General features: G+C 59.5%; 1 protein-coding gene across 1 annotated transcript in view; it reads right to left on the bottom strand.

Annotated features, from left to right (window-relative positions):
* Positions 1-3,430: 3,430 nt before the first annotated feature.
* The window catches only part of NMUR1 (neuromedin U receptor 1), a gene marked incomplete at both ends in the record, with an annotated part of 34,559 nt that continues 25,661 nt past the window's right edge, over positions 3,431-12,328 (bottom strand). The window contains 2 exons of the mRNA XM_084227968.1: positions 3,431-3,819; positions 6,094-6,961. Of these exons, the coding sequence (XP_084084094.1) occupies positions 3,431-3,819; positions 6,094-6,961 (1,257 nt within the window). The remainder of the gene's footprint in view (positions 3,820-6,093; positions 6,962-12,328) is intronic.

Genomic DNA, 12,328 nt, shown 5'->3' on the forward strand with positions numbered 1-12,328 from the left:
AAAACCTGGTGGACGCATTAGAAGGCAAGAATGGAGGATACCAGGATGTTCACCTGGGCCTGGGAAATGCTGGTGCTGAGGGTTGTGTGTGACGGACCGTGGGATCTAGGCCCCAAAAGGAGATGAAAACTCAAAGACACTGATGGACAGGGGCCTCCCTGGTGGCGCAATGGGTTAAGTCTCAGCACTGTGACGCTATCCATAGCCACTGCAGCAAGAGTTAGATCCCTGGCCAGGGAGCTACCCACATGGCACAGCAGACCTCTCCTGTCTCCCGGTGCTCCCCTCAGCAGTGTATTTCAGTCAGTCTACCTGTTCTGCTCCCTACTCTGTCTCTGGTGAGTCCTCTCACCCCCCGCACCTCTGGCCTGCACCCCAGCTCTTGTATGCATAAAAAAAAAGAATCTGGACAGCTAGAAGAGGATGAAGGTGGCAGCAGGAAGGAGGCAGCTATGGTCAAGAGTTCACATCCAGTCAGGGGAAAAATAGATGATAGACAGACAGATAGACCTATAGAAATACATAGGACATAAAAAAGAAATGTCATCATTGAAAAAATAAATACAAGGGTTCACACTTGCAGAAATGGGGAAACTCTTGGAGGTGCTGGGAGTGAAGAGTTAACCCAAGGACCAAGAGGCCAGGGTGCAGGAGGGGCCCCCAGAGCTGTGGGAAAGATCAGAGTGGACCCCGGGACCCCCAGAGGGAGTCCACATTTCCCAGGATGATGGCATGAGTGGAGCAGACGGGAAGTAGGGAGATGTGGGTGACCGCAGTCGGGTGGAGAGGTCACTTGAGCTTTGGATGAACCAGACACTCAAGTAGCTTGGGGCACTCCAGGCCAGGGAGCAGCCCGGGGACTCAGGAGAAGACTGTGTGTCCATTTGCCATGGTAACCAGTGCCTGTGACAATGGGGCCCGCCTGCCGACTTGTTGTGAGACGCTTTCCAGAATCCAGGGCGCTTACACTCAGGAGCACGGTCTGAGAGATGCCTCGTAGGTGGTTCCATGGTCGTGCGGGCGTCAGCGTGTGAATGCGTGCCGGGCCGAGGCCGGGGGTAGTCTGCGTCCCCAAACACAGTCCTTCCTGTCCGAAACGATAAGCAAAGTTCCCTGAGAGTGTAACTCACTTCAGAGTGTCCCACGGAACTACGGGCCCAGCCTGACGTGTGGGCCCTGGCCACTCCCTCCACGTTACCCCAAAGTCCCTGGGAGCCGGCCCCTCTGACAGCCTCTTCTCACGGCTCCTTTCTCCAAAGAATTCCCTTCCGCCCTACAGACAGGGAGCAAAACTAGGGATGTTTTTTCTTTGTTTTTCCCCTTAGACTTAACCATTTCTATTTTTTAAAGGTGGTAAAATACACACAACACAAATGTACCGTCCTCGCCATTTATTGTAGGGTCATCGCTCTGCGAGTGTATTCACAGGCCGTGTAACCAGCTCCAGCCCTCTTCCATCCTGCAAACCTGAAGCTGTACCATAGAAACAGCTCTCCCTTCCCTCCCCCAGGCCCTGGCAAGGGAGGTTTTTAATTTTTTTTTTTTTAAGATTTATTTATTTATTTATTTATTTATTTATTTATTTATTTATTTATTTATACAAGCACTGGGTACAGGGAGGGTGAGAGGATTCACCAGCGCTAGAGCGGGGAACAGAACAGGCAGACTGATGAAAAACACTGCTGAGGGGAGCGGTGGGAGCGGCGGGATCGGCAGGCAAGGTCTGCACACCATGTGGGACCCTCGCCTGGCGGCCGGGGATCGAACGAGCGCTGCAAAGGCTGCGGGCAGCTTTGCAACCCAGCGCTCAACTGCTGCGCCACTGAGGAGGCCCTAGGTTTTTAATTTTAAAAAATCCTTTTCATTTTTTTTTTTATTTGTACTTTCCAAATTTTCGACAATGAGCATTTGTTTTTGTAATTGAATTTCAAAGCTCCAGGCCACTACCTGCAACCTGCACGGGCTCCCCCACTTGGCAGACAGGGAGCCTTGGGCCTGGGCTACAGCTGCAGGTGTGCAGAACTCGGGTGCCAGCTCACCAGGGCCCCAAGCTCTCTGCCAGGGAAGCCAGGCTTCCTCCTGTGGTGTCCTGGAGGAGGAGGACCAGGTCCAGGGATGTGGCAGGACAAGTCCAAGCCTCTGAGTCCTGCCCGAGCCCACAGGGGTTCAGAATGTGGCTCCACTTCAGGATTCTCTTGTCCTTGTCCCACCTCATTGAGCCCCAAGCAGAACTGTCCCTCCAAGGTCACTCCTTTGCCCTTGGTTGGCCGGTGTCTCTTGCCCCCAGAGCAGGCCAGTCTGGGGGCGAGGAAGGAGGCAGGCAGGCGGGGCCTCTGCTCACATGTGGGCCCACACGGGTGCCCAACCCCACCTGTACTGGGACAAGCACAGAAGCTCCTTGAGTGGCTCTGGGGCTCGGGATGGGGACACAGGAGGTCAGGGACGGGGCAGGCGTTGGGGAGTGGTGAGGATGTACAGTCGTTTCTGCATTGGTAGTCTGAGAGTATTAGTGGGTTTTGTTACGAGCCACACCGTTGCACACGCACAGAAAACCGCAACCAAGGTGCCAAGTGTGACACTGCAGAATGTCAGGGCCCCTTTCAGTTTGCAAACGGGGCTGGAAAGCGGCTGGTTTGCTGCCAGAGGGCCAGATGGTGGCAGCAGGGCTGGGACAGGAACCTGGTCCCTGGATGCCTGGCACATGCCCCCCGCCCCCAGCCAGCAGCTCCTCCAGGTGGAGATGCTGGAACAGAATGTGCATCACAGGGGCCAAGGAGGGGTCCCGGGTGCAGCTGAGAGCAAGGACTAGAACGCACACAGCTCGCGAAGGAATGACTGGGCTCCCTGGTGGCCTAGAGGTTAAGTCTCAGCATTGTCACCACAACAGTCTATCCTGGCGGCCTGCATTCCCTCCCTGGCCAGGGAGCTGATCCCCAGGGGCAGCAGACCGCTCCTGTCTTGCCTGCCGCTCCCCTTAGCAATGCATTTTAGTAAATCCACCTGCTCTGCTCCCCACTTTGTCTCTGCTAAATGCTCTCACCCCCACACCCCTGGCCTGCACCCCAGTTCTTCTACACAAAAATAAAATATTTTTAAAAAAGAAGAAATGGGAAGGGAAGGCAGGGCCCCTTGGAAATATTTCAGAAGCTAGCGGTGGCATGGGGGGGGTGGGTTGTCCCCAGACGGAGGGTTGCTGTGTCAGTGACCAGCTGCCATGCTTTGCAGGGGAAAGTCTTTAACTGGGGTTTGGGGGTGCGGAGGCCAGGCAGCAGCTTTCTGTCCCTCCGGTGTGGGGGGGGGGTCAGTGAAATGCTGGTATGTCTCTAGGCTGAAGTGGGACAGGCACAAAGGGGCATCATGAAGCATCGCTCTTCTCTGGCAGGTGTGGCCCCAAACTGTGCTCTCCAGGTGAAGCCACCTCAAAGCCCTCTCAGGAGGGGTCCATCTCTTGCTGCCCCGCCGCGCCCCCATTCTCAGCCAGGGGGTGGATCCTGTTGCTTGGGGAGCCCAAGTCACACAGGGTGCTGCCCGTGGCCACCCGGCTGAGGCTGTGGGAGCTGCGGTGGGGCCTGTGGCGGCGGCACCGGCTTCCCAAGCACAGGGCTTCCTGGAAGGTCTCCCGGAAGCGGCTGGACATGAGGCTGTAGAGCACGGGGTTGGCAGCCGAGCTCAGGTAGAAGAAGACTCCGGAGACGACGTGCACGTAATGGTAGGCGAGGGCCAGCTGCTGGTCGTCGGTCTGGTGGGGCAAGAAGCTCCACATGAGGCGATCGATGTGGAACGGGGCCCAGCAGATCCCAAACACCACGACCAGCACAACTGCGGGCAGAGAAGGGGGTCAGTACCCGCACAGCCCACCCCGCTGCCTCCACCCGGCTTCCGTCTGTCTTCTCCTACTCCACGGGACACCCACTCCCAGTGGCCATCTGGAAGTTCTGGAAGTTTGCCTGCCCTGCCCACGTCCCTTTAAGATGCTCTGCTCTCACCATTGCCATTGGTACCCAGCCCGGGTCACGGTCAGCTGGGCCAGGCTGATCTCTGTGTGGACTCAGCTGTGACTGCTGAGCCCCAGCAGGGCACAGATACAGGTCCCCCCAGGGGCTATGCACACTGATACATAAGCAGAGAGAAACACAACAGGGCCCATGCTCCCAGAGTAAAACAGGGGGTTTAGGGGGCCAGAGAGCAAGACAAAGACCCCCCCGAAGCTAAGCCTGCCTTGGCCCCCCCCCATGACTCCTCAGGCCCAGCCCCTCCAAGGCCCCTCTGAATATCCCGCCAGCGTTAACTCCCCTTTACTGAGGTCCCTCTCTACCCCAGAAAATGGCAAGAGGGACTGGCCAGGCCCTCTCCAGAGCTTCCCCAGCCCTGGTCTACCGAGCCTGGCCTTCCTGGGGTCTCAGCCACCAGCCTGCTGTGACTTTTGTGTCCTGCGCCTCAAAAGCCACCTTCTCCAGTGGTGTCATCCCATCACATCCCAGGGGCTCTCCACACTTGTCGCCTGGGTTTCATTCAGGAGTTGCTTGGGACATCCCCAGCACCCAGCAGGTGCACAGCAGGCCCTCAGAAAAGGTAGAGGTGGGGGAGGGAAGACAGCCCAAGCCCCAGGCCAGCAGGAAAGGTGGCCTTAAGGAAACACCCCACCTTCCCAGGGGGAAAGCTGACCGAGCTGAGCAGACTTGGGGCGGGGCGAGGGGCTGAGGAACAGACTTCACGGCCCCAAGCTCTGGGGTCCAGTCCTGCACAAGTGACCCCAGGCCCTGAAACACTGTTCTAGGGGGGTGAGAAGAGTGGGATGAGGGACCCGCAGTTAGTTCTTCTCCAGGGCTTTGCCCAAGATCTGTCCTGCCCTGGCTCACCCCACCTTCCTGACTGGGCGTCAGCTGGGGCCAGGCAGAGGAGGGAAGGGCATCAGTGATTTGCTGAGCATCAGTTTGTCTTGCTTCCCCAGGATCTGAATCAGGTCTGGGACACAGTAAGATCCAGAATCTTGACCCAGCTGGGCATGCCCTGGCCTGCCGCAATACGCACTCCAGCCCCGGTCCTCTCTGCTCTGCACACAGACTTGACCCTCGCAGGCACGCCTCCTGATGAGCCTCTCTCTTTCAGTCAGCGGCCATCCTGTGGCCCTCTCGGGGCCACAGACAGCATGGAGGAATTCATTATTTTGACTTTCCAGCATCCTGCTCCCCTTCTTCTGGGGACTTTGCTGCTCCCCCCAGTATTCAGGATCCCACCACGTGGTTCCATGGGGACTGCACACATCGGCCTCCTGCCACTCTGCCGGGAGTGGGCCATGACCTAAGCCCACCAATCAGAATCCTCCTCTGGGGCTTTTCAACAGTCACTGAGGGAGGAGGGCAGCAAGCAGGAGCGGGGAGCGCTGTGCCCCTGCCCGTGCCTCAGGCTGCTGCAGGGACAGACTGGGCTGAGACAGGCTTAAGAGCAAGGTGTGAGATCTGGAGGGTCCAGGTTCCTGTTCTGTCATCCTGGAGCCCAGCCACATGCCCCGCACTATCTGTGGCTCTGCCCCATGAGCAGGGCTGGCTTCGTGGGCCTGCCACGTCTGTGTTGACGCAGGGTCCACGTGTAGAAGGGCCTTGGGCTTGGTTTACTACTCTGCTGTTGCTGTCTTGACATTCTTAATGTTTTGTTGAGGGCCTGGTGGTCTACCGTGTGGGCTATGGGTGATTTGGTGGTAGATGTGGTGTTGCAACATCTGAAGAGATGTGTGCCTACACCATCAAGCTATTTACAGCATTGTGAACCACTGGTACCTCAATGAAATAATACAGTGAAAAAGGATGCCAAATTTTCACTTTGCACTGGTCCCTATAAATTACAGATCCATTTCTTCCCTGACCCATGAATATTAACCTTTGGTGTGAGTTTCTCCCGAGGTAACCTAAAAGGGTATGCAAGCATGCACACACAGGCTTGTACACACACACACAAACACACACACAGTGACTCCAAGCCTCGCATAGAGCCTCCATCAGAAACCCAGGTGCTTAGACCCTTCCCGCAGGTCCCGGAAGCCCCGCCTCACCCCCAGTGCCTGGCTCAGCCCCTCTCCCCAGCAGCAGCACTTACACAGCATCTTGGTCACTTGCGTGTGGCCCTGATTCTGCAGCTGCTGGAGCTTGCGGGTGTCGCTGGCCCGAGCCCGGGCCCTGGGCTCCTGCCTGAGCAGTAGCTCCCTCTCCCGCCGCAGCTGCAGCCCGATGAGCAGGTAGAGCACACTGATGGTGGCCATGGGCAGGCAGAAGAAGAGCAGTGCCGTGATCTGCACCACCAGCTTGTAGAGGACTAGTGGGCGCACCACAGTGCATATGGCCGAGTCGGGCACCACGCCCCAGCAGGGCACCTCCAGCTGCTTGATGCCATGCAGGCTGGTGTTGGGCAGCGAGCACAGCACAGCGAGGCCCCAAATGGCCCCAAGCACGCGGCGCACATGGGCCCGTGTCACCAGGGACCGGGCCTGCAGTGGGTGCACCACGGCCACATAGCGCTCCACGCTGAGGGCTGTGACATTGAGCACCGAGGCCAGGCAGACTGTCTCGAAGAGCAGCGTGCGGAAGTAGCAGCCACTGGCGCCCAGCAGGAAGGGGTAGTTGCGCCACATCTCGTACAGTTCCAGGGGCATGCCCATGAGCAGTACCAGCAGGTCCGACACGGCCAGGCTGAAGAGGTAGTAGTTGGTGGGCGTGCGCATGGTCTTGTAGCGAAGGATGACCATGCAGGTCAGCCCGTTGCCCACCGCACCCACCATGAAGATCAGCAGGTACGTGGCACACATGGGCACAAACAGGTCTGTCTGCTGGGGCCCCAGGTGATAGAGTCTCAGCTTCTCGTCTGTCAGGTTCAACTCCTCCCTACTGACATTGCAGGACACCAGGATCCTTGCACCCTCCGGGGGCAGATCTCCGGGGAGGTCAGAGCAATTGAGGCAGAGAGGAGCCTGTGGAACAGAAGAGAGAGACACCTGGAAAAATCACCTGCGGAGGCCTGGCTCTGTCATGATGCACTAACCAAGCTGCCATCGACACCTCCGGGACCGTCACTCTATGTGCCGTGAGAAGGAAAACCCCGCCACCATCGTAACAATGATTACGGTTTCAGAGATGGAAAGATTACATCTTAAGAATGATAAAATGGGGCCTCCCTGGTGGCGCAAGGGGTTAAGACACAACCTATGAAGCTGTCCGCAGCCCAAGCTCGATCCCCGGCCAGGAAGCTACCCACATGGCACAGCAGACCTCTCCTGGCTCGCTGCTCCCCTCAGCATCTGCCTGTTCTGCTCCCTGCTCTGTCTCTGGTGAATCCTCTCACCCCCACGCCTCTGGCCTGTACCCCAATTCTTGTATGCATAAATAGATAAATCTTTTTTTTAAAAAAAGAATGATAAAATGTCAGTTTCTAACATCAGAATCTATAGAAACCTGTGAGTAAATGTCAGTTCCCTCCGCAAGGGCTTTGCCGTCAGCCGTCCCCGCTGGGGTCTCGCCCTGCACGGCCCGTGACCTGGGAGGGACAGCTGGGACATGGACCTAAGGTCAAGTATCACAGGGTCTCTGAGACAGCTGCCTGGATGCAGGCGCAGCCCTTCCATCTCCACCTTGTGACCATTCGCGTTGTCACCGCTGTGGCTGTTACCTTATTGGGGATCAGGGCGTTTCATCCACAAAAGGGATTAACACGGCCTGGCTGACACCCAGAAGGGCCTCGGGAGCATCAAACGAAGTGGGGGGGCCGGTGTAGGGTTAAAACCTGTACTGCTGACACGAAAGCTGGTTGGTCTGTTTGCTGTTAGTTGAGCTTCTGGAAGTCGGGATATTGACACTGAGTGTGGGGGACCCCGCGGTCAGGCTCCCCCTCCCTCACCCACTTTAGATTTAGTGGATAAAGAGTCAGTCCAAACAGACTGGCCTGGGGTTACATGCTGGCTCTGCCACACTCTGCGTCGGTCCCTCCATGTGCCTCAGTCTCCCCATCTGTAAAAGGGGGGTGTCCATAAGATTAAATGAGAGGGCCTCCCCGGTGGCGCAGCGGTGGAGCGCTGGGTTGCGAAGCTGCCCGCAGCCTCTGCGGCGCCGGTTCGATCCCCGGCTGCTCCCCGGCCACCGGAGGAGGGTCCCGCATGGCGCGCAGACCTCTCCTGCCGCCCGCTGCTCCCCTCAGCAGTGTCCTTCGGTCCTTCTGCCTGCTCTGCTCCCCGCTCTGGCTCTGGTGAATTCTCTCACCCTCCCGCGCTTCTCACTGTACCCAGTGCTTGTATAAACAAAACAAACAAACAAACAAACAAACAAATAAATAAATAAAAAACATGCCTCTCTATATAAAAATAAATAAATAAAAAATAAAAGATTAAATGAGAGTCTACATGTGAAGATGTCAGGGGTGTGTACAGTCCCCTCAAATTGCTCAATTTCAATCTATAGGACCAAGATCCTTACTTCCCAGGTGGAGAAGCAGAAACAGTCCCGGGGAGACAGGCAGGGCTGAGAGGGGATTCCACTGGCAGTGGCCTGGGCCCCAAAGGCGGGAGCTGCCCCAAGCGGCAGCCCTGCAGGCTCCCTGGCCACCCCCCAAGCCCACCGCCCCAAGAGCCCGCTTGGACCCCGCCCCGCCCCGCCCACCACCTCCCCCCTGTTTCTTCAGTTCTCGGTCTCCTCTTCTCAAGGCGGGTTGGGGACCACTCACCTGCGCACCCCCGCTCAGCTTTTGTTTCCAGGTCCTTCCCTCTCCCAGACCCCAAGGATTCTTAATCCCCAGCGTCTTCTCCTCATCGAAGACTCCACCCAGAATCCCCCCCCCCCCCCGCGTCCCTGGCTCTCCCACACCTCACTCCCGAGTCTGGGGAATATTGGGGTCACGGGGCATTTTCATTTACTCAAGCGTTCGTGCGGCCCCCCAACCCTGCGGTGCCGGGAGGGGAGCGGAGGAGCCGGGAACCGTTCCAGGGGGTCTCCCTAGGCTTGGGGAGCGGTCGCCGCCCGGGACCCCAAAGCCCGGCAAGGTTCTAGAGGCAATAACGCGGGCGCGAACCCCCAGCGTGGAGAGACGGGACGCCCCGGGGAAACCCTGCCCCGCCGCCCCGCCGCCACCTACCATCAGCCTCGACCACGGGCAGCCGCGGGCGCACTGGGGACCGACCCGCCGCCCGCCCCGACGCCCCGACGCCCCGACGCCCCGCCTGCCGCCCGCGCCCGCGGGGGCCGCCCCCGCAGCCCGCCCGCCCGACGCGCGTCCCCCTCCCGCCGCGTCCCGGGCGAGCGGAGTGTTTCCCCGAGCTCCCAGCGCCGTCCCCCGCCCCCCGCCCCCCAACCCCCCCCGCCCCCCAACCCCCCCCCCGCCCCCCAGCCTCGCCACCGCCCGGGCACAGGTGGCCACGCGGAGCGCAGAGCGGAGCCCCATGCGGGGCGCTCAGGTTGCGCCGCCCTCGTGCCCCTCCAGCCCCCCCTCCCCCAGCCCCCCTCCGCCCCCCCCAGCCCCTCAAAGTCCGCGAGCCCAGAGGGTCCCTGGTCCCCTCCCAGGCGCCCCAGGGACTCGTCCCTCTCCCTCCACCGCGAGCCGCGGACACCGGCTCCCCGCTTGCCCTGCGGCCTCTGTGCCCCCAGTCCGTGTCCTCCGTCCCTGTCCCCTGTCCGGGCTCTGTGGCGCCGCCGTCCCCTCCGGTCCCCTCCCAGCGCTGCCGTCTCCCGACCCCGTCAGCTCACTCTGCCGGCGGGAAACCGCCTGTCTGCAAGAGAAGCACCAAGGTCCAGCCCTGGCCGACCTACCCCCAGCTTGGCCTCCTGGTCTCCGGGTGGCCCCTTCAAGTCTATTCCCTCACCCCCAAATACCCAACCCTTACCTCCGCCCACCTGCCCAAGAGGGAGCCACAGGGAGGGACTAGGGAGGGTGCCGGGACCCTCCCCCCTCTGTTCCCTCCTGTCCCCAGCTCTGGGGTGGAGGTTATTCACCTGCAGCTTGCCTGAGAGTCTCCCCTCTCTCTGCGGCCCCTGGACCTCTTTCAGGGTGTGATCTTTACACTGGGTACGGCCCAGAACCTTCAGCCTCTCAGGGAGCCCCAGACCCCAGATTCACACTTGAGAAGCACTGGAAGGGCTTAAGCACTCACAACCCCAGGACCCAGAAAGGCTGCTGGGGAGCTGCAGGTCTCCAGAAAGAGACTCTGCCTCCCTGGTCTCGCTCCCGTCTTGCAGACTCTGCTCACCATGGTCACCACCTTTGTGCGGTGCTGGCAGCCAGCACTCAAGAACACGGGGTGGGACAGCACCCTTTAGTGTCCGCTGGAGGGGAGACCTTCATGGCCCCGATTTCCCTGCTCCTCCCCCTCCACGTGAGTGAGTCAGCATTTGGTCTGGGACTGGAAGCTGGACCCTCTTCTTCCCAGGAACTCCAAGAATAAACAGCCTCAAGCACAGAGGGGGTTGCAGGAAGTGCCAGGGCAATGTCCCCCAAGCCCTTGGTGGGGATGGCCTGGAGGGCTCATTACTCAGTGAGTGAGCGCAAGGCGGGGGCTTGAGGACTGAAGTTGCTGTTGATCAGATGAGCGGCAGGCAGCCTGGCTGGGGAGCACCCTGCGCTGGGGTTGCAGCTTCCAGCCTGTGACTAACTCATCCATCTCTACCTCCTTCACTAGGACACACACACACCTCTCTGACCATACTCTGCACGGCCCAAAGGCCACAGTGCCCTCTGGAGTTGCTCAGAGCCTGGAAAGGTTGTGGAGGATCCATTTCCGCCTCACAAGGCAGGGCAGCTCCTGCCACTCAGAAATCCCAAAAGTTGGCTGCATCGCTCCGGCATTAAGAGCAATCAAAGACCATGTCAAGCCGCAGGTGTGGCCCCCCCAAAGGAGCAGACTGGTGGCCATGGTGGCGCTTGCCATCCTTGCACCAGGCGACCTGGGTGCCCTGCGTCTGGGCCTGCACTCGAGGCCACCACAGCCAGTTCCATCCCCACAGATGTCATCCTGCTGCCTCCCTGCTCCATCCTGAGACAAGCTGAGCAGGCCCATGGCCCCCGGGGACACCCCAGGGCTGAGGCTGGGAGTCAGCGCACCCGGTTTGGCTAGTGGGCATCTAACCAGACCAGGGCCCAGCTCTGCACAATGGCAGACATGCTGGGAGAGCATTACCGGGCCTGCGGGAGCGGCTGGGACACCTCCCGGGTCCTGGAGCTTGTGTGTGGCTCTTAGGGCGGGGCTAGGTGAACAGTTCCATAACCTCACCCTGGTTACTCCGGAGAGCCTGCGAGGGCAGATGCACCAAGCCTGGTCTTCGCCAGACCCCGGCAGCAGCCCCTGGAACATCCACAGTTCACCTAGAACCCCTCACCACCTTCCCTGCAGAGGCAAGACAAAGAGGCACATCTCAATGGGAAGAAGAAAAACCCTCAGTGTGCAGAGCCTGGCCATAGTGCGGGCAGCCCTGGGTCCTACAGCTGGGCCTCAGGGACCAGTAACTGAAGAGGCCTCCGGGGACTGTCGCCTCTGCCTCTGCCTCTCCTGCTGCAGACAGGGCTTTTTGGAGTTAACTCTCCAACCCCTGGGTGCCTGAGGGCCATGTGGCCTTGTTCTGAGCCATCCCAGTCTCTCAGGCAGGGCCTGGGACCTGGAGAGTCAGCTCCTCCTCTTAGGGACTCACCAATACCCCGACCTCCACTGCTGAAGGGAGGACAAGCTCAGGTCACACAGGGAGGCGAGCAAAAGCTTGGGGGTATCTAGTCCCGAGTTGGGATGTCCCTTGTGCCATCGGCAGTGGGCGCGGTGTTACTGGAAACCCGCAGTGTCCCGGGCACCTGCCCATCCACACAATCTTCGAGCTCTCAAGCCAGGCTTGGATGCGTTACAGGGGTTCCTCCGGGCATCTTCCCTTTTGTGAACTCCAAACCCAAGTGCCTGACCTCCTGCTGATGACCCGTGTCTGAGGGCTCAGGCGCTCACTAGTCACGCCAACATCTGTGTCTACTTTAGTCCAAAGCAATGGGGGACTCGGGGGTAAGGATCTTGGTTTGCAAATGTGAAAATTGGCAGTGGCTAATCCAGGCAGGCTTTCCTGAAGGACAGCTGGTCTCTCGAGGACCAGGAGCTTGTGTGGTGGGAGCTATGGCTCCAAGTTTGCAGCTGGAAGGCCAGGTGGTATGGCTTGTGTCCCCTGGACACATGTCCCAGGCTGGCACTGCATTCTGTAGGCCCTTGCCGGACCCCTGCCCTGGGCAAGATTCTGATGCCGGGTCCCCCCCACCCAGAGCCCATTCTGCATAGACCGGCAGGTAAGTCGGAGCCTTCTGAAAGGAGGAAGGTGACTCCCAGCCAGGG

Source organism: Talpa europaea, assembly GCF_964194135.1.
Source record: "Talpa europaea genome assembly, chromosome: 1".
Taxonomy (NCBI): Eukaryota; Metazoa; Chordata; class Mammalia; order Eulipotyphla; family Talpidae; genus Talpa; species Talpa europaea.